General features: G+C 29.1%; 1 protein-coding gene across 4 annotated transcripts in view; it reads right to left on the bottom strand.

The window, feature by feature from the left end:
• Positions 1-744: 744 nt before the first annotated feature.
• LOC142324083 (diacylglycerol lipase-beta-like) overlaps positions 745-22,106 on the bottom strand; it is a 284,175-nt gene continuing 262,813 nt past the window's right edge. For 3 of the 4 annotated variants that reach the window (XM_075364715.1, XM_075364714.1, XM_075364716.1), the window contains exons 13-15: positions 6,661-6,810; positions 4,028-4,119; positions 745-2,216 (exon numbers count right to left, since the gene is read on the bottom strand). In XM_075364715.1, coding sequence (XP_075220830.1) covers positions 2,030-2,216; positions 4,028-4,119; positions 6,661-6,810 — 429 coding nt within the window. In that variant the 3' untranslated portion in view covers positions 745-2,029. Of the gene's footprint in view, positions 2,217-4,027; positions 4,120-6,660; positions 6,811-19,467; positions 19,577-22,106 lie in introns of those variants that run through there. The other variant, XR_012756212.1, reaches the window with a different exon arrangement.

The following is a 22,106-nucleotide window of genomic DNA, read 5'->3' as shown; positions in this document are numbered from 1 at the left end:
TAACGCGTGTCCATATTGCAGAGACCTGGATGACATGGAACACATTGACGAAGAATTGGAGAGGAGAGCGAGGAGAGGACAGACAGCCTACTGTGGAGCCGTAATTCATTCCTTGTGTGGATGGGCTACAGCGATGATGCACAAGGACTCTCAAACCCTTGTGCCTGAAGGCACTTCTCGGGGCTGAGAGTGCTTCATTGTGGCCCAGCTCCAGTGGGGAGAAGTGTTGAGATAGGAGTTTTAGTCGGTCTTAACAACGCATACGCTCTTAACAACATCTAGTGGAATCTGTGCAAGTCTGACACTGCCCCATTTATGGGGCATGCGTAAAAAAAAGGTACTGTGTTCTTGAGTTTTGTTTGTGTGATTTGAATACTCCTGGCATATTGGTGTTTGGCAAGTGCATGAGTTGTGTTGTGTGTTTCTAGTATTTAAAAAAAAAATGCTTTGTGAGTTTTGTTGTTGGTAATTGCGTGTTTGTTTGGATGTTCCAGTGTGATTGTGGTGACCAATGTACTTATTTTGCCTCCACCTCTAAAAAAAAAGGATCTATTTAACCCCAGAATCCAACCAACAATCTATCAAGAAATATAATTTTTCTTAATGTTAGTGTTATATAACCCCATTTTTATTTGTCTTACTCTATCAAGAGTAATAGATTCTCACAGTATATTTGCATTCTCTGTATGGTAAGGAAGGATATAAAGAAAAGGAGGACATCTTAATAAAAAAACACAAATATAATTATTCTGATATATAATTTTTTTATTATGCATTACTTGTTGTATACCCCTCTGTAGGTTAATAGAAAGATTTTTGTTTACTTAACATTTACATTAACTATCAGCTGCACCACAGTGAGATCTTGTTTCTTCAAGAAATTAAATATTAATAAAAAATACCAATGAATTCATTACTAAGCCATTATAAAGCAAAAAAAATCTTCAGATATAGTAGCAATTGATGTATAACAAAAAACATGCATGGTAAGGTGCTCTAAAATAGCAGTAGTTGAAAAAGAAGTTGTGGGAAAATTATCCAAAGTACAGACAATCTGCACCTGCTACTTCTACCAAAATCATCTGTATAAACTAACTATAAAAACCTTTGCAACACTTGTTAATAATTTCATTAGTCAATCCTATATAGATCAATTGAGTGTATGTATAAAAAAACTTTAATCAATAACTACCTCAATTCCAGAAGCACTTTTTGTAATCAATGAATATGAAACAAATTCTTTGGGTAGTTCCATGATCTGCATGTGAAAAGTAAATTCCCACCAAATTGATTTTTACAATGATCACATCAAATTTATATTTAAAAAATTATTTTCCTTCAGATATAAACAGCTACCTAAGATCATTCTGAGGCTTATTTTAGGTAAACCTCTATACATTTCCAGAATTGTAAGGCATGTAAAAAAAACATTTAACTGCAGAAAATACTATTCAATTAGAGAATTAAAAACAGATTAAAAAGCCAGTGGAAAAAATATTGTTCTCTGGAGTATTAAAAATAAATTATAAACATTCTTGAAGAAAACATTATCTCGGTAAATATATAAAACAGTACAGATTATTATCACAGTTTAAAGTTCAATTTTTTTTTATAAAAGTATAAAAAATTATTGTTACTTGATTTCATAACGCACATATTATGAGTATTTTATTTACAAATTCAACATGTATGAGTATATAAAAATAATTTTTTGATCTATAGTCTATAAAATAGAATATATAAGTAATTGAAAATTAACAAACAGTTCACTAATGATGATATGATGATTGCACATAGGAAGTCTTCATAGTCAAGTATTTAATGGTGAAGGTTTTAAGATGTTACTATTCACATTGTATAATAAATCAGAATACAGTTTTTAATTAGTAGTATGAGCCATCCCTTTCATAAAGCTACCTCACCCTACATGACTTGGAAAATAAAATATATATCATCAGATTTAAACTACATCACAGTGGTTCCAAGACCATTCTTTTCTGTGTTTTTTTACAAGCATGCACACTGTATATCAAATTATTGTGATTTCAGTAAATTCAACAATTTCAGTTCGTTGTTCACTTAACACTGTTTCAATAGTTTTTAATATATTATGAGGAAGATGATCTTTAAACATTCTAGGCATAACACGAAGTTCCAGTAGCTCTTCAGGGGCCATCCAACGCATTTCAAAAGTATCTCCTGAATTTGTTGATTTTCTGAAAAAGTAAAAAAAAAATTATGTAAACAAAAAGTAGTGAAGTAAACTTTAAGTAACAACAAAAAAAAAATCACAACAATCTTTAAAATTTACTTGTATATCACATTATGTGAGAAAGATCCTGGATTAGGTCTAAAAAACGTGTAAGTTTTCTCTTTTAAAAATGCTCATAATTTTTGACATACATACCATGATTTCAACTTAAAAGCACAGGGGAATGCAGCCCTGCCTATAACTTCACTTGAGAATGTCTTCTGTATCATCAAAACAGAGACCTCTTGCTTCAATTTCATTTGAGGATTGTTTTTTTTTTTTTTTAATTCATATCTTTTCCATTAAATATTTTCACTCCTGAATTTCAAAACACTGCATTACAAATCATAATTCACTGTAACAAGATTGACTGAGCAACAAGAGCGTACAAATAAAATTAGCAGCAACGCTGTATGCATATGTTTGGTTGAGATTTCTTCTCAGTTGGTCCATTACTTGATTTCAACAATGTCACACAATTTATTAATTATTCAGCAATACTCCTCATGTATGATTTCCCTAATTTTTTCCATATTTTCTAATAACTGACTACCCTGAATGATCATAATTTTTGTTTGACACTGTATAAGCATTGAAAAATATACATCACTCAAAAACCTGCGTACACCCTTAAAAAGTTTCCTTAAAACCAGATAAGGCATTTTGAAAGTACCTGTGAATGATTTACTGAGGTTCAAACTAAACTTGATACAAGTACACTGTTCAAATTCAGCAACTGTTCGAGACTGGTACTAAAATGACTACTAAATGGCAAGAATGGTATGGTAACCTCTTGGTTACAAAATATACATAAACAACTAAGCAATGTCATTCAAAATGTATCGATATCAACTGGCCAACTGAACACATTTGGAATAGTGATCTTCAACACTCCACAAGGCTATGTCACAAAATGTATTTGCTACAACTGCAATCCAGAAATTTCCTGTTTCACCTCATAGTTGTTTTTAATATTTTATAACAGTTAATTCATTATCAGTAAATCATGTTTTTATTTCAATAAAACAATCTTTATTACTATTTTTTAAACCCTTTATAAACAAAGAATTATATGAAATTATTTCTATTTCCTAAAATTTTATACAATTTAGGCCTACTAGTTCAAATGAATGAATGAAGAAAAGAAATCAACCCAGATCTAATAACAAAAAATTAGATAATGCATTTCAGGTAAATGGTTGAAAAATTGCACTAGCATAAAGCTAATGATAATAAAAATAATAATAAACAACTATAAAAATTATAATAATATTTAATCAAGTTGAAAGTGCTTTTACATCTTCAATCAACATTTTTTTCTTTTTACTAAGTATTCTGGCTATGGTACCAGTTACACATCACCTTATGTAAGTAAGCATTAACCCCCTCAATTTCTCTTCTGTCTGTCAGGTGTATTTTTTCTCTATCCTCCTCATTTATTTTTTTAAGTCATGCTGAGTAATTTTAAAGTTAAATTCAATATTAGAAGGATTAAATTCTTATCAGATCTGGGTGACTGGCACTGCAATGTTTGAATATAAAATTCACAAATAGTTCTAACAATGACTGAAAGTTACAGTTAGAAGAGGCTAAAGGTTGCAAGATATGGTTGCCCTGTTACACACCAGTGGAAACACACAAACCAAACAATGGGGATTTGCAACACAAGAAAATTACACGCATCAAAAAATACCACAACCAATTTGCTATGATATACATGTCATTAATTTCAAACTGTAAAGTCAGGTAATTATAACATTTTAAATTTATACTTACTTGTCACCTTTTACTTTTTTCTTATATGCAATATGCAAAATTTTTCCTGCAGTGTACATTTTAATTTTTGTAAATTTTCTATTTGCAACATCCTGAAACAAATATATAAATATTTCCTAAATTTTTTTTCATTTCATTGCAAAATAACAAAGGTAATGAAAAACAGATTCAAACAATATTTAACAAACAAAAATCCATTAATAACAAATAGAATGGATTTTTGTTTTTGGACCCAGTAGTTGTCTGTCTCCTTTTTTCAAAAAGAAGAGATGTAAAGAACAAATGATGAAAATGAAAAGAGATGGGAAAGGAAAGAAAAAAGTCTTGTTATAAAAGCTTTGTGGTATAAAAAAAGAGGAAAGAAACCCTGTCAGTGTAAATGAGTATACATGCCATGCTGATTTTTCTGGCACAACAAATTTGAGGTTATTCTGAAAAATCACAAAGTTCGTAGGTTAAAAAACTAAACTTTAAAATAATTGTATGATAAGAATATTATTATATTAATATTTTTCTTGTATATTTTTTGTAAGCCACAATTTTTTTAAATATAAAATTTATAAATATATATATTCCTCAAATGAAATAAAATAAATAATACATATATATATATATATATATATATATATATATAAAATATATTTTTTAATAATATATTCCTCAATATTCTTCTACAAACTTTAATATCATTCCTTGCAAATAATCCAATCTGAAAACCACTTATGTATAGATAAATACAGATTGTCAAATAAAACTTGCACAAACATTAACAAATATGCAGGTTTTAATAATTATATATATAAGAAAGCCAGCAGTTGTTGCAGTTTAATGAAAAGCAAGCTTGAGATGAGCTAGTGACACCCAGTAGCCAACTCATTAAACAAATGTTAACAAGGAATCTATGAAACTATGAGAATATAAAATATAATTGTTTAAATTTCCTAAAATTATTTCATAAACCAATATAGTGGAAAGTATGTACAGTTTTCAATCATATTTCTGATAATGACTGAAAAAATGTTTTAATTCATTAAAAATGTTGTCAAATTGTTGATATATCGTCTCCTCACACTTCATTGCTTGTTTGTCAATTTTTTGCCAAAAACAACACTGTAATGATATCCCAGCTGCTATATTCACTAGATATAGCCCGTGTGACTTTTTTCTATTCCCAAAAACAAAGAGAACCTAGGGCTGTCATTTTACAAGCATAGATGAGATAAAAAGCAAATAGCTGAAAGAGCTAAAAATTATTCCAAAGATCGAGTTCCAGAAGTGTTTCGGGGATTGGAAAAAGCGTTGGCATAAGTGTATAATATCTAATGGGGACTATTTTGAAGGGGATAACATTAATGTAAACAAATAAATAAAATTCTTTCCAAAAAGCAAACATTCTCGTTACTTTTTGAACACACCTCGTACTTGAACTTAAAAAATAACAAAAAACATTACCCAATTATTTAAAATAAGATTTTTTAACATCAGTCACAAATTAAAAACAAACTAACTTATAAATAATGAAAATACAACTTACCAAAAATTATAAAATATTAAATCTATTTGAATAGATTTAACATTTTATAATTGTTGGTAAGTTATATTTTCATTATTTATATTTTATATATAAAATACCAATGGTACCATGTTGCTAAAATTTAGCAAACCACTTACTTTTCTTAATCTGCTGCCAACTTAAAAAAAAAATTAAAACTGAATAATATTGTTTACCATTTTTGCTATTTTTAATTATTTATAACAATTTTTTTAGTATTAATTTTGTTTAAATTATCCACTCGTATGGAAAAAGAAAACCATAGCGTGAAACTAAAGACAAGAAACCATACTGATAAAAATATTTTTTTAAAAATGCAGAACAACAGAAGGTAACTACTACTTAGTATGAACTAAGGCTATCTGAAATTAAGCATTACCTTTTACATTAAGTTTTACAACTAATACACTTGATATCATCATGATGTTTTATTATATTTCATTATTAAACACAATCCAACACTAAATAATGATGACAAATAAAAAAATCTTCAAACTAGATGATTTATATAAATATGTAACTATATTGTTTAGACGTCAGGTTAAAAATCTTCCATTGATTTTTTTTAAACATGGAAGAATAACATAGTTATATACCTACAATATTATCACCAGAAGAATTTTATGTTATAAAACAATCTTTAAGTTGATGTATTTGACTGTAAAGCTTGAATACATTTAAAACCCCCAATCCAGTCAAACTGAGAATCCTTTTTTTGATCTGTTTAAAAATAAGATAAACAACTGAATCCTGGATAACAAAATATCATCAGTTGTAAGGATAACCTGATGATTTCACAAAAACTGGAATGGCTAGGGAAGTAGCACCATACAAATTGAAGGTTATGAAATAATGTAAAATAAAACAGGCCAAAACCATGTTGTAAGTTCATTTGCTAAATTTGGTCATATAAAATTCCATTATCATATTAAAATAAAACTACCAAACATGATAAAATTATTTGTAAAGCTGTACAACAAATGTCACCTAAATAACAATGTATAGTCAAAAATAAGTAGATAATTGAAAGTAAAATTATATTATTGTATGAATAAAAATTATGACAACCAATAAAACTTACAGCATAAACATATGGGCTAGCATTCTGAGCAGGCAGAAGAACACGGTGCCTGTGTGATGGAGATGGCCGATCGCTGCGCCATGTTGATTCCAGATCCCTTGATGGTACTCCAAACAAGAAATATCCAAATCCATTAACCATCACTCTGTACTGAATCAAACATAAACATAAAACAGTAATTATATAATAATAATAATATCTGGATACATATCAATCCAAAAATTAGTATTGAAAATAATACCAAATAAGTCTATTTCAAACTCAAGAAGATTGTAAGACACAGATCAACCAATGAAATATCAATTCAACCATAATTATTTATATTTAAAAGGTAACTTCAAAAATTTCTTGGATTAGCACAATCTGTTTTAGTAGTAATCGCTACAGGGAATTACTGTTTCATAAGTTGGCATAGTTCATTAACATTACTTGACTAATTGAAACATAAGAGTTAAGTTAGAGTTTAGTTTGCGATAAGATAGTTCATAATGAACACCTGTCTACTACAATAAGTGATAATAGTATTGAATGTTTAAGGTGTTTTAGAAGGAAATCTGATGAGATAATAACATAAGAAATTGAAGTATCAGTAGGAAAAAGCAATCAGAAGAAGATTTCCAAAAAAACAACTAACTGCGTTATTTTGTGTGATAAAGACAAGCGCAAGACATTGATCGAGAAGTATGACATTACATTACTGACTCTAATATAGTCTATACTCATTGACTATACTCTTCTGACTTGGCACCAGCTAAGTTTTACTCCTTTCTTTCTCAAATCTGTCTCTGAACGGAAAATAATGTATAAATTCCATAGATGCCATTGCCAATTTGATGAAGAGGTTTCTAAAAATAAGTTCCAGAAATGTTTCTACTAAATTTTAGCATGTTGATAAAAGCATGTAGCTACCAAAGAACTGGCTACTTTGAGTAAAATATACTGTAAATTATTTAAATATGTATAGTTTTTATAAAGTAAATATAATCTACAAATTTTTTGGGTAACCATTATAATTTTATCAAACATGGCACATATTTGTTATTTAATAAACAAAATTTTTTTTAGAAAATCAAACTTAAAAAAGAGTAAATATGAATTCAAAAAAAATTCAACTGTTATTGTAATGTAACTATTATTTAAAATTCACACTAAGTAAAAATTTTATTAGAAACACAAATAAAAATCAGAGCAGTAAATATCATCATCCATTCATACTTTCTCCACCACATTATTAGAGTATAATTGCATGATCATTAATGAACAAAAACATCATTTTATTATTATAACTGAATCTCACATCTACTATAACAGTGTATAGTAGGTATCTGTCTACTCTACCATTATTTTTTTTACTAAAACGTAATTTAATAAGGAAAAGTTTATTACACTTCAATTATGTTACCAAGACTTACTCATTTATGCCTAAACTAATTACCTTAAAATAAATATATACCTTAAATAATAATATATATACCTTAAATATGTTTTAGAACCGTTTTCTATTATTACAGTTGATGATATGATAAGATACTACAGAAATCAATTATGATTGCATCGATTTAAAGCAACATATTATGCATTATAAAGTTAATAAGATTAAATTTAATTCATTACAATTGATGTTATTTTATATTTTGTTATAAACCTGCAAAAACTTAGGAAAATTATAATCATTCATATTAATAATTCAACTCAATATTAGTAAACTGACTGAACATTCATAATTCATAGACAATAAAAATAAGGACAAAAAATATATAGTTTACAAAAGCAAGATGCAATAACAATACAAACAAAATATTTTTAAAAAAAAGTTAAACAAAAATCTACATGTTAAACTTCAGTTTATAACAAAAATTTGGAAACAATCAATACATACACAAATTAGAGTGTGGAAAGGCTATAAAGAAATGGACAGAAATATATTAAGAAAAAGATTAATCAAAAAGAAAATACATAACATTATGATTAAAAAGAAAAAAATGTAAAATCAGCAGATTATATAACACTACTTCTGATTCCTTACTCTTATACTTATTAATGATCTTCCTTAAAATCTTATCCATTACCCCCTCTACATAGATGATACCACCATATCTACATCCATAAATATCATTCAACTGGATTATTTGCATTGGTGGTATAACAAAAAACAAAATCATTCATTTTATGGATAAAATTCGACATTAAATGTGGATAAAAATAATGTAATTATCATTTCAAAGATACCATTTTTGATCAAATAAATAATATTCCCACGGCTGATTCTAACAATATTTATGTTGTTCATAGAAATTTTTAGCGTTTGCTAGATGATATATTCATAACAAACCTTTTTTTAAGACATCTTAAAAACCACTAAGGTTATTATGATTATTAAACAGTTATGATACCATAATATAAATTTGGCACCAGTAATATGACTATATAAAATTTTTGTTATTTCCATTTATTTATATTTACAAATATGAAAATTTAATTTAATGAAAAAATATCATTTATATATATTACATTTTGGCCTAAAAGAAATGGTTTAATTATATAATTTCCATTTTCAAATGTGGTAATATCTTCAGACCAACTAATTTTAACATTGCAATTATGAAATATTCTTTTACAAAGAAAATAAATATTTCTTTTTTATTCATTTTTAAATAATACTAATTAAATAAACATGATTTTTTTGCATCCTTGTCTAAAAATAGTTTACTTTTTTTTGTAGTATTGTACCAAAAATCAAATAAAAAAGCTCTTTAATTGATGATTTTCAAATTGTTATTTTATTTTATTCTATACTGAATTACTAACAAAAGTGAAAAAAACTACATCTTGACAAAAATAAAAAAAAAAGAATGTAAAAAAAACAACATAAAGAAATAAGTACCAAGCATTGAGCTAAGATTGTATAGGTAACAGATATTAATATTTTCTCCATATTTTCCTTATTCTCCCTATTTTCTTTATTGTATTTTCTCAATTTTTTACAGGAAAATCAGAACATTAGACAACATATAATTGCACAATAATAATCCAATACAAGATAAGTGACAAACAATAATTTGCTTATACAACAATGTAATCTTCAACTTAATTTGAAAAAACTTTACAAGAGGAAATTTATAGTAAAATTCTTCTACAAATAAAAAAAAAAAAAAACACACTAATCGAAACTGATGACCGTTTGTTGAAGGAGAATTTTCAGAAATACAATTAAAATATTTATATGTGGGTCAAATTAAGAAACTCCTGCTTTTTTTTCAATCAGTTAAACATAATATCCTTTTTGAGAATAATTTCTATAGTCTTTAATAATTAAAAAAAATTTACTGCTTTTGAAATGGATTAATCATCAACATAATATTCTTTGAATTATCCACTTTTCCCCACTATCACGCAAATTTGAATCCAGTTAAAAAAAATGTACACTTGATATAAAATGATTTGTTGTAAAGAATAACGTAACTTTTAACTAAAACTTTTATAAAATTAGTGATAGAAAAAATTCTCTCTGTAATTAATTATAATTTATAATTAAATTTAATCTGCTTCAGTCAAGCAGACTACAGAAATAAAAAAAAAAAAAATTATCTGTCCGTGGATGTAGTAATAGAAATATCATTAAATATATACTGGGTGATAAAAACAGAAGCTGACACAATAACAGATTTTATATTAACATGACCCCTATTCTGGCAGCAGTACTATTTCCTAAATGATGCGGAGTAGATTAAACTCTCTCCCATGAGGTTTTGAACTACAACTTCACTAAGCATTATGTTCCAGTTCACTCCCTTACTATTTAGGTAAACCTTTAGAAGTTATCATTAATTGCATAAGAAAGTTAGAATTTGATGCAGGACAGTAGTACAAAAGCCTAGTATTTACCATTGTTCTTTACTTACATCTAATCTAAATTACTGCCAAACTTTATTTGAGTTTATAGTCTGTTGAAGCAGTACAATCTAAAATAAAAAAATAGTAAAATTTCCATACAAAAATATGAAATAAATAAAACATATTGATAATGAATGAAATGGATCATAAAATAAAGGCAAATTGAATCTATAACAATAATTTCAGAAAATATTACATATGATATACTTATACTAAGATGTTTTATGAAGGAGACAGTAACTCCAAATCAGTGTGAAGGCTATGCCCCTTTGGATCCTAAGCCACCTTACATGTGTATATTATATATATATATATATATATATATCACCTCTTTTGTACTCACCAATTTTTTATCTATTTATCCCATTTAACATACTCAAGTGCAACTTTTACCCTTTACATTACCCTTCAACTTTTACCTTTTAACATTACCTCCTTGTTTCCTTTCTTTGAAAAGTCATATTTGAACATAATCCAACAGCCTATTTTTGAAAAGTATATAAAAATAAAAAATTAAATAAAAAGTATATAAAAATATAGATATCTTATATTTCACGAATGAAAGAATATTTTTGAATAGATGGAATTTTAGACAACAAACTTCAAAATTTAACATACATACATCATTAAAATCTCTCAATTTTTGTACCAATTTTTATTAAATGTATCTATTCCTAAATCCTCAATTTTCTAACTATCTGTTTCACATATTTTAATTTTTGGCTTCCTTTTATTTCTTTTTAATCCTGTAGACCAGTGTTTCTCAGCCTGTGGGACAACCCCTCCCACCACAGGGAGTCTGATAACTTTAAATGTGGACGCGAGAAATCAAAATGAAAATATTATTTAAAAAATTTATTAATTTACTGAAAGGAGAGCAAAACAAAATACATTCTGATATAATAAATAATAAAATACACATTTATACTGATATAATACACTTATAAATAGGACTGTATTAGTTCTGCACAATTTATTTAATAATTAACTTATCAACACAAAATTAAAAACAAGTTTAATAGTTATCAGCAACTCCCTTGGGCACTCTTGCAGAGCAAAGTTTTTCGAAGGAAGGTTTAATATTAGAAATAGACACTCTGATTTCTTTTTCTATATTTAGCTGAGATCTATATTTTGTCTTCAAGGTAGCCACTGCAGAAAATCCGGTTTCACAAATGTAGGATGTTGAAAATGGTAATAGTATATGAAATGCACTTGTTTTCAGTGCAGAAAACTCATCATCCACCTTGCCCAAAATTCAGAGCGATTTATTACTAAATTGTCTTTTGATTTTGCCACTTGCCGTGAAGTCTACTAAGATTTCTTCTTTGGCAGTTGAGAGAGTATCATTTGATATAAGTATGGACTGCAATTGTTTGGCAAAATTTTCTCCAAACATAGTTTCTACAATCTCAATAGCAGCTGGCAAAATATGCTCTTCACCAATGGTGTAAGGCTTTTTACATCTGGCTGTTTTATATGAAACTTTGTAAGAGGTAAGTAAAGCTTTTTCATTTACAGACAAAGTCTTTTTTAAAAATGATGTTTACTTTTCATATAATTTTAACTTTAATTCAAAGAATTCTTGGGATTTGTTAACATACTCACTATGAAGAGTTTCCAAATGTCATTTAAGTTTATTAGGTTTCATGCTGTCTGCTGCCAAAATTTTTGAGCAAATAACACACAGGGGCCTTTCTTCTTCATTTACTTCAGTACTGATAAACCCAAAATTTAGGTTTTCTTGAGAATATTTTATTGATATTATTTTCGGAGCCACGCTTATCTATGCACTTGTCGATGCTTCACTATCATCTAATGCTCACTTACACACACTTAAAAATTTATCCATGATTCTGTATAGATCTACTGCCATGAATATTTAATACTGTGAATTGCAATTAACACGCAAATTACAACACACACATTCACAACAGATTCAATAGCGACAGAAGGATCGACTCGACTGGGACTGGCTGGAATTAAACAATGTGCAGCATTTATACATGTTTGCACAGACATTCCAGAATGTTTGAGTCAAATCGGAACTTCATGTGAAGCTGCGTGAATGTCTAATATGGTGGACGTAAGACGGAGAGCAACAGAGAGGCATCAATTCTGGTTTTGTCAATAGAGCGGATTTGTGTTGCCAAATATCAACAAATATACTTTTACGCTTGGTAAATTGTAGAGTTTATAATTAAGATTGTAGTGTAGTTTTAACATTAAAATACTCAAAATGCATTATTATTGTATACATTGTTATTGTATGAGATGGAGGGAGCGATGAAAATTATGATTGAAAATTGGGTCGCAAATACTGAAAGGTTGAGAAATGCTGCTATAGACATCTTTCTAAATTCAGTGATACTAACTGTAGAAGCCTCAATATACAGCCCACCAACAATGGGCTATTCTTTTTCCAAAAACTTTGCCACAATTTTCTCTTTTCCAATTTACCTTACAATTTTCATACAATTTCTTTTATTTTACAATTTTATAGACTATCAATACACAATTCAAACAGCAAATAAATGAAATCTAATTTGTAGCTTAATTATATTAGATCTACAGAATAAGAAACTCTTAAATATTAAAAACATTTTTTAATATTATACAACTACGTAAAACGTACTTGAGAGTGATAATATCACATGAATTAAAACTAGTCCATAAGCAAATAAATAAAGCAAATAGATAAAGCCAAAGACAGGTATAACATATATAACAGCAATAATAAATAAGAATAACTTACTCATTATCCTAAAACATAACCATAATTACAAATAATGTATAAATTGTAGGTAAGGTTTACGGTTTCCAAAGGTAACTGCAAATTTTCTTGAAAATGATATTAACAGAATCCCTGATAATGGCTTTAGCAGGGTTAACACTCCTTCCAGAGGGGTCTGAGTGAAGATTTTTCATACTTCAGGATGTTTAGATTTTCATAATTATTAAACAGTTATTATTTGAAGAATAATATCATCTCTCAGGTCTGCCACAGAAACTCATAATGGATATTCTGGGTACAAAAATGGATTGGAATATAAATGTGTGGTACCCATAAGTATGAATCATGTAGATCAATATTTAGAAAATTAAACTATTTAATTTTTCCACATATTTATGAAAGTGCAATAATTTATTCTTAAAAAATAAAAATATATATCTCCTTCAAGTCAGAGAACAGAACTTTTTTTTTGTTTAACTCATACTGTACTTTAGCTTACAAGAAACAGTTTTATTATGCCCCCATTGCTTTTTTCAACAAATTACCAAACCATCTGAAGAAATGAACTCAAAAATTCATTTAAAATACAATTAAAAGATTTTTTTATATAGAAAAAAAATATTACTCTGTCAATAAATTTTTGAGAAATACCAGAACTGTTAAAGTTTTTGGCTTGATACAGAGATGGTGGAAATATAACCAAACAGCTCTGATCGTTTGGATGGCATGCTGTGAGGTTTTAAACGCATACATTTAGTTGGTTGTTTATGGTGAACGGGTAAAGCAAACAAGTTTTGACATTTTCTGAAAAATGAATAAAATTAAGTTTCAGCTGTTATTAAGTACTTTGTTTTAAAAGGATTAACTCTGACAATACAAAAAAAAGATTTAGATTCTACTTTAAAGAATTTTCCCCTTTGTTTTCTGTCTAAAAAAAATTGAATTTCTGAATTTAAACATTGTGTACATCAATTCAAGATGATGAATGGCCAAGAAGCTCAAAAACTGCTACAACCAACAAAATTGTCACAAAAATCCACCATAATGTATAAAATGATTGACTAAAGGAACATGAGTTTGCTGACATTAATACATCTTGTTAAATTCCATCCATTACATTTTAAATAATGTTTTGGTTATGAAAAACTTCAATTGGGTGCTGACTGTTAGTTAACAGTAGACCAAAAACTACTGAACACTTCTCAAGGTGTTGAGATTATTTGTATACAATTCTGCTGAATTTTTTTGACATTTTATAATAGTAAAAATGAAACATGGATTCAGAAGAAAGTTCACTAAAGAAAGTAAAAATTGTTTACGCTTTGATCACTAAAGAAAACAATAAAGTTATAGCTATGATTTTTTTTGGGGTTCTCTTGGGGTGGTACTAATCGACTACCTGGAAAAAGCCAGGACCATCATCAGGGAATACTACAGTTCCCTACTGGTCTGCGGTGCTATTGAGGCTAGATATCCACATCTGGCCAAAAAGAATGCAGTAATGTTGTCTTCCACTAAATTACTGCACCTGTACATACGTCTCGGGTTGTTGCTGCAAGACTTCATGACTTATGCATGACTTATGCTTCAAAGTGCTTTCACATCCACCATAATTGCTGGATTTGACTCCCAGAGATTACTTTCTCATTCCAAACCTAAAGAAATGACTCCCTGGACAAATATTCACTTCAAATGATTCACAATTGAGACAATCACTTATTGTGCAGACTGACAAATCACATTATGATGAGGATATTAAAAAATTGGAAAGTCATTGACCAACATACATCAGATTGTATGGAGACTACAATGAAAAATAAAAAAACCTTTTTTAAGAAATCTTGTATTTTCTTTATCAGGGCAAGAACTTTCTGAACAACTTTTGTACTAATTAAAAAAAAATCTGATTTTCTGAATTTTGTTTAACACGTGCATAAATATGTGCTCAAATAATTTTCATTAATACCATTTGCATTGTAAATTATTTATTTAAGCTACAACTAGTACAAGGCATGTTTTTAAAGTAAGTACCATTTTGAAATAAAAAAAAAAACAAATACACTATTCTTAAAAATTTTATTTTTATGTAAAAGCCTGTACATTAATCTACTTTTCTACATAACTGCCGCCAGTATTAAGGCACTTGTATCATGCAACCAGTTTTTGAACACCGTCGTCAAAGAAGTCTGCCGCCTGACTTAATAACCACTGCAACACGGTCGCTTTGACACCATCGTTGTCAATAAATTTAAGCGTTCAGTCACAATTTCATAGACAACACTTCTTGAAACTTGAGGAAACTCTTCAAACAGCGAAGAAATCTCAAAGCGTCTATTCTCTCTCACTTTTTCATCAACTTTCTGCACCAAATCTTCAGTAATGACAGGAGGTCATCCATTCTGTTCCTTACCATGAACATTCTGGCAGCCATCTTTAAAAGCTCTAACCCGTTTTCATACCATTCCATTCCTCATAATGTTTTCTCCATACACTTCACTGATCTGATAATGAATTTCAGCTGCTTTCACACCTTTAGCACTAAGAAAACGAATCACACCACGTATTTCAAAGTCGGCGGGATTCTCAATCAGCAGAGGCATTTTAAATACTCACAAATGTAAACACATCCCCACCCGCAAAGGGGAAGGCACCCACCTTGTGATGATTCCGGTCGTCACCCCCCCCCCCATTCATAGTCCTGATGGGCTTTAATGGGAGTCGTCTTCAGACCCTCTAACTGATTACATCTCACAGTAATAAGCCAGGCTTCGGTTGGGATGCCACTGATGTAAATGCCTTGGTAGACATTTACATCAGTGACTTTTAACTTGGCTTTTGCCTTCGCTGCAGGCCTCTTCCAGACATCTTGACTGTCCTACATCATTGCCCTCTGAACTAACTAACCGATTTCGCAGAAGCACGAACCCCATGCCTAGTTCTACATTTAAATAAGCTACTTGGGATTGCAAATGTCTCAAATTGTACAAGTCTATTTGGTAAATATAATGCATACCATCAGCAATGTTGATTCCAACAACGGAATTTATTCCTATTTCCCTTAATGTTCTCATCACAAACGTAAACACAGTCGAATATTTCCGTAATGGCATTTGCGGCTTGCCAATAGATGTGGGTACACAGTGTACATGTGTGGAATGCCGACCGCAGTGTAGCAGTGGTGGAATTTCAAAACAGTACTTACTTTAAAAACATGCCTTGTATCTTTATGCATTTATCTAATATTAATTCTTTGATTTCTGGAGTAAAAACAGCAATTTTTGTTATAAATATATATATATATAATTTGCTTCTTTTTTTTTTTTTGATATAGTATATATTTAATCTAGGTTAATGCAAAATCACTAATCAGCAATAAGCTGTCTCCTTCCAGAGGAAACTGGCTCAATCTTCCAATGATATGTGGCAAGAAAAAACTTGCTACCTGTGAAGAGGCCTTCCTTCTATGGTATCAGTCAACACCATGCTGGATTCACACAGAGGCTTCAAGACATGTAGAGCTGATGGTTCCTTTTTTGGGTAGTAGCTGCTTATAACCTGTTCAGGAACTTTGTTTCTTTAAGTGGTTGCACAATAACCAATCTGGCTCTTAATTTACAGATAAAGTTGGACTTCCTAATCCCTTCTAAAATAAAATATATAATACACCTACTGTACTCATATCAATAATACGTTTAAATAGTCACAAGGATTTTTAACAAATACATCTATCTGATTCTATTCTAGCTATAACTAAATCTGGAAATTACCTAAGCCTTTCTTCACATGGTACTTCTACCACTTCTAGTAGACTAAGTGCCACTGTTATTACAAAGGTTGTGCTCTCATTTTTCAGGACTCCCTTAAACAACTATTCATTTCAGTTGGCCTACCATACTCCACACAAACGTTTTCCAAACCTAAGTTTTCCTGATTGTTTTTTACATTACTTTGACAGCCACAATTCATCCTTACTACTTACATCCTTACTACACTGCCTACATCTCACAATAAAAGAACAATTAAATTTGTTGCATAAAGTTTTCTTGGCTGCAAAGTTTTCTTGACTGTATTTCATGACCATTTTTGTTTCAAATTACTCACAATTACAATAAACAAAACTTTCCTGTTTTTTAAAACATCTTGAACTATTATGTAATATTTCTCTGAACTCTGAATTTAAGTAGGCTAAATTCTAAACTGATTTCAGAGGTTTTCTGTTCAGCATTATGCAACTATATGATTAATGCTCATGGAAGACTGTAATTATGTCATTCTTATGCTTTTTAAACCCACAATATTAAACCTATTAACTTCAATTATATAGGTCATATTTTTTAATCTTTTGCCAGGTGCATTGGCGCAAATTTGCTACTGGTTAGGAAATTTTGCTGCCAGTGTGCAAAATTCAGAACCCAGAACCTTTCAGATGAAAGATGCTAACAAACTACAGAGATCAGTTTAAATTATTATTACATAATACATCACTGTGTTTATTAAATGTGCCATGAATACATCCTGTTGACATTTCAAAAGCTCAGTTTTTATTATCATTGGAAGAAATAAAACCTATTTTTAAAAAACCTATACTAAAAACTAAAAAAAAATTTTTTTGAGTTCTTTTTTTAAATGTTGACTTTCAATAATTAGTGACATTTACAACCCTTAATTTAGTGCTGACCTGAAGTTGAATTTGAAAAACATTTTTACTTTCGATAAGTTTTTCTTTTAGAAATCTTTTTTATTTTTGTTTAATAAATAAATAGAAACAATAAAAAATATTTAGAATATTTCCCAAATAAAAAAATATTATTACAAAAACCTACAAAAGAGAAAGCCTGCATTAAAATAAAAATAAGAAGAGTAAAGCAAAGAAACAATAAAATTAACTTGCTTTTGAGCACGAGGTAAGGTTCTCTGGAATAAAAAATCTGTAAAATTTTTCTATCTACAAATTTTATTTATTTATTTATACAATAGCACTGATGCCAAATAATAGTCACCATGATGATAATGAATTTTACAACAGGTTAAAAAAGCCATGCCTGTGCACAACTTGAACCTTACGATTTCAGCGTAATTTGCTTAAATTTTCTCATAAAAGTACTTTAAATCACAGTAACTTCAGATTATTTATCATCTTTCTATACCAATCCTTTACTGAGCAATAATGAAGATGATTTATTTTTTTTTTTTTTTAATATAAAAAAAATTAAAGTTATCTTTAACAAATTAAGGATAAATTCACCAAATGAATATCCTCTATAAACTAAACAGATTCATAAAAACTGGTATGTTTAGTGAAGATAAAACTAGAAGATATATATTTTTAAAGAAAAACTAAATTACAAATAGATTTAACTGAAGACAGTATCTTCTGAATTTGGTTAAAAATGTAAATTGATCAGATTGTTTTAAAAATGTATGAAATAGAAACAAATGTATTCTACTACTGACATCACTAATTCTGATCAACATCAGCGGTTATACTATTAGTTTTCTTACATTTATAAAAACAGAATAAATAAAATTAAACATATAACCTTTCTTTCTTTTGAAACAAATAAAAAATAAAAGAATAAAACAAATTTAAAAGCAATTAACAATAGCAACTGAGAATAACAATTAGAAATGTTTTTAAATTAAATATTTATCACACCAATAATACAAACAGACCGATACAAAATAAATAAATAAAGTAAAAATAAAGTTATACATTTTTTTTCTATTGTGTATGCTGCAATCTGTTCAACTAGTGAATAATAAGCAACCCCCCACATCCAATGAGATAAGGATGATAAGTATGACATGTAAATGGGATGTAGTCTTATACAGTCTCAGGGCGACCATTCCTGAGATGTGTGGTTAACTGAACCCTAACCACCACAATACACCAGTATCCACTGTCTAGTAATCAAATCCATAAAAAAGCAACTAACTTTTACTAGGATTTGAACCTCAGAACCTTCAACTTTGAAAATCAGCTTTAAACAACTGATTTATGATAAGTTAACCACTAGACCAGATCGATGGGCTGGAGTTATAAATAAAGTAAGAAAAGTTTTACTACAAGGAAAATAAGGAATAACATTAAGAAACAAACACAAAAACAAGGGAATGAATAAAACACATTACACAATCTTTAACATCAAATCACACATGCATAAAGAAATAATTGTAACCTGTAACAAGAGATGATATAATCATTTGTTTATCGTAAAGAAATAATGAACTGTGTATAGAACTGTAATACAATTAACCAGCTGCCAACCTCACATCACCATTCCCCACCTGCATAGATAACATATATCAAATAATATAAATAGAATGGAAAGAAATGATAATGAAAACTTTTTTAATTTTCAGTTTAGAAATGATATTTAACTGATACTTCAGAACCTCAGTAATATTAAAACATACTAATTATCCTATGACAAAACTAGAATAATAAAGCAACGAATATGATTTTATATTATTCATCAATAATAAACTAGAATATCATTTTAACAAAAATAAGCCACCACAATAACTTTTATTAATTTTTCAACAAAGAAAGAATCCTTACAATATCCTATTCTAAAATCTGTTTTAAACATAAAAGCGGCAAGCAATGCACACCATAATAACAAATTTCTTTTCAAACTATAAGGCATATGTCAAAATTAAAGGTTGGCTGTTCAGAAACAAATATGAAAAAGATTGAGTATTTGTAATTATCCAGTTAATTTTTTCTATATTGCCACTGGTGTTTTCTTAATATCTTTTATACTAAAAAATAAGATATTTTTAATACCTGTTGCATAAAATGGCCACAACTTAATATTTCACAGTTCTACCCTCTTGACCAACTCATTCTTCTCAAATCAATAAAAAGAAAACAAAAGGACATTTCGATCTGCTTTACTCACTCATTAATGTGAGGATTGTACTGTGAGAGTGTTATCAGAAAGTGTCCATCAGATTTATTGAACTGCAGTCATTTAAAGTCATAGTGAGAAAATTTCTTGACATCAATATCCCATTTCCCAGTTTAGAATTATACTACTAACCTTTGAAGGTATTTTTGGTTACAGGGTTTCTGTTCTATAAAATCCACCAGAAAGATACCATGATTTGATCCCAGTAAATAATGGCTATGATCTTCATGCTGACTATTTGACTGATTTTTTTTTTCTTCAGTGAACTTGAACGGTATCACAAGGTCTAGAAAGTTTTAATCTAATTTTTATTCATAAAAAGAAAAGCAGAATAGAGGCCTCTAAAATGTCATGTTACAGGAAAATGTTAAAAATTAGATGTGATTATAAGATAAAAAATGAATACATCTAAGAAAAATAGCAAAGGATAAGAATTTGTGACACAATCTTCTAAAGAGACAAACAAGTTTGGATGGCCATTATAGAGCTGAACAGAAACATGTCCCAGTTATAAAAAAAAATAAAAACACAATAGACATCATATAGAAGATATAAAAATTTGTATTTAATAATCCAGTGAACAATTTTCACCATTTTGTTAACATACCTGTTATTTATTTTAAACATATAACCTCCGTATGCCAGCCACCATTCCCTATAAAAGTTCCACATCACTTGTCTGGTCATTTCTGGTAGCGTCATAGCAATTTCTAATCAGATAGTAGCTTTTAGATCATCAACTGCCTTCAGCTTATATTTGAAAACTTCAGATGCCCCGAGAGAAAAAAAAAAATCACATACAGTGGTCAGGTGAACATGCAGATCACAGAATATCAATTGGTTGTTAGATACCCAGGAAACATTTCTCTCAGAACATTGATGGATTATCTAGCTGCGTGAGTAGTGAGACCATCTTGTTAAACAAAACCACACAACTTGATCTCAGCGTTTATTAAGCTTCAGTTGCACAAAGTTACTTTCAACACAACGATCAGAAAAATCAGTAATGATTTGCATTTTCTCCGCAAAAAGGCCTATCACTCCAAAATCTACAACAAGGGACCAAATAGTAACACATCCACAGTGGAGAGGGCATTCGTGGAGTGGTCAAGGATTGTTTTTCTGGTGAGTATCAATAATTCTGTTTGTTAACACAGCTAACAGATGAAAATGTGCTTCCTCATTTGTCAACATAATACTTCATTAGAACATTTAAAAAAATAGCCCTGCAATATGTAACACAGTTCATCCAAATTATTCACTTAGTTGCTGTATGTCCACCATTTTGTACAGATGAAATTTCAAGCCAGTATGTAAAATTTTTCTCACAGTCCAATCTGAAAATCCCAGAGCCGTATCATTTTCAAAAGCTGAGCATCATAGAGATTATTTAATGACCTGTCGCACTGTTTAGATGCTTTTGGGCACTTCAATGCAACAAAGTGGTTTATTCTTCAAGTCCGAAACTGTATACCCATAACAATAGGATGGTCCTCCTATCAGAAAACACAGAATTTTGACCTAACCTTAAGTGAGTGAGAAATAATTACTGAATTTTGATGAAAGAATTCCCAGTTTTAAATAGTCCCTATAATGAACACATACTGCTTCTTATTCCATCCCATGATTACAAATGAAATAATATGGTATTTTCTATAATATAGCATAGCCATGCCTCACCTTGCTACTGGCACTTCAACAGCAGAGGTGGGAAATCTGAGTTATTTCTGCCAGGCCTGTATTTTGTAAAGACATTCAGGTCTATTTCATTTGGTAACAGAATGAACTATAAAAAAAATCAGGTAATAGTACGATGGTAAAAACTAGAGAAAAATAAAAACATTTCAGTATATTAAATAGAAAACTGAATAAGTAATATACTGTAAATATATTGAGATTAAAAG

Source organism: Lycorma delicatula, chromosome 4 (assembly GCF_047948215.1).
Source record: "Lycorma delicatula isolate Av1 chromosome 4, ASM4794821v1, whole genome shotgun sequence".
Lineage (NCBI taxonomy): Eukaryota > Metazoa > Arthropoda > Insecta > Hemiptera > Fulgoridae > Lycorma > Lycorma delicatula.
The sequence above is the reverse complement of the archived record's forward strand: the minus strand, read 5'-3'. Positions and strand labels throughout refer to the sequence as shown.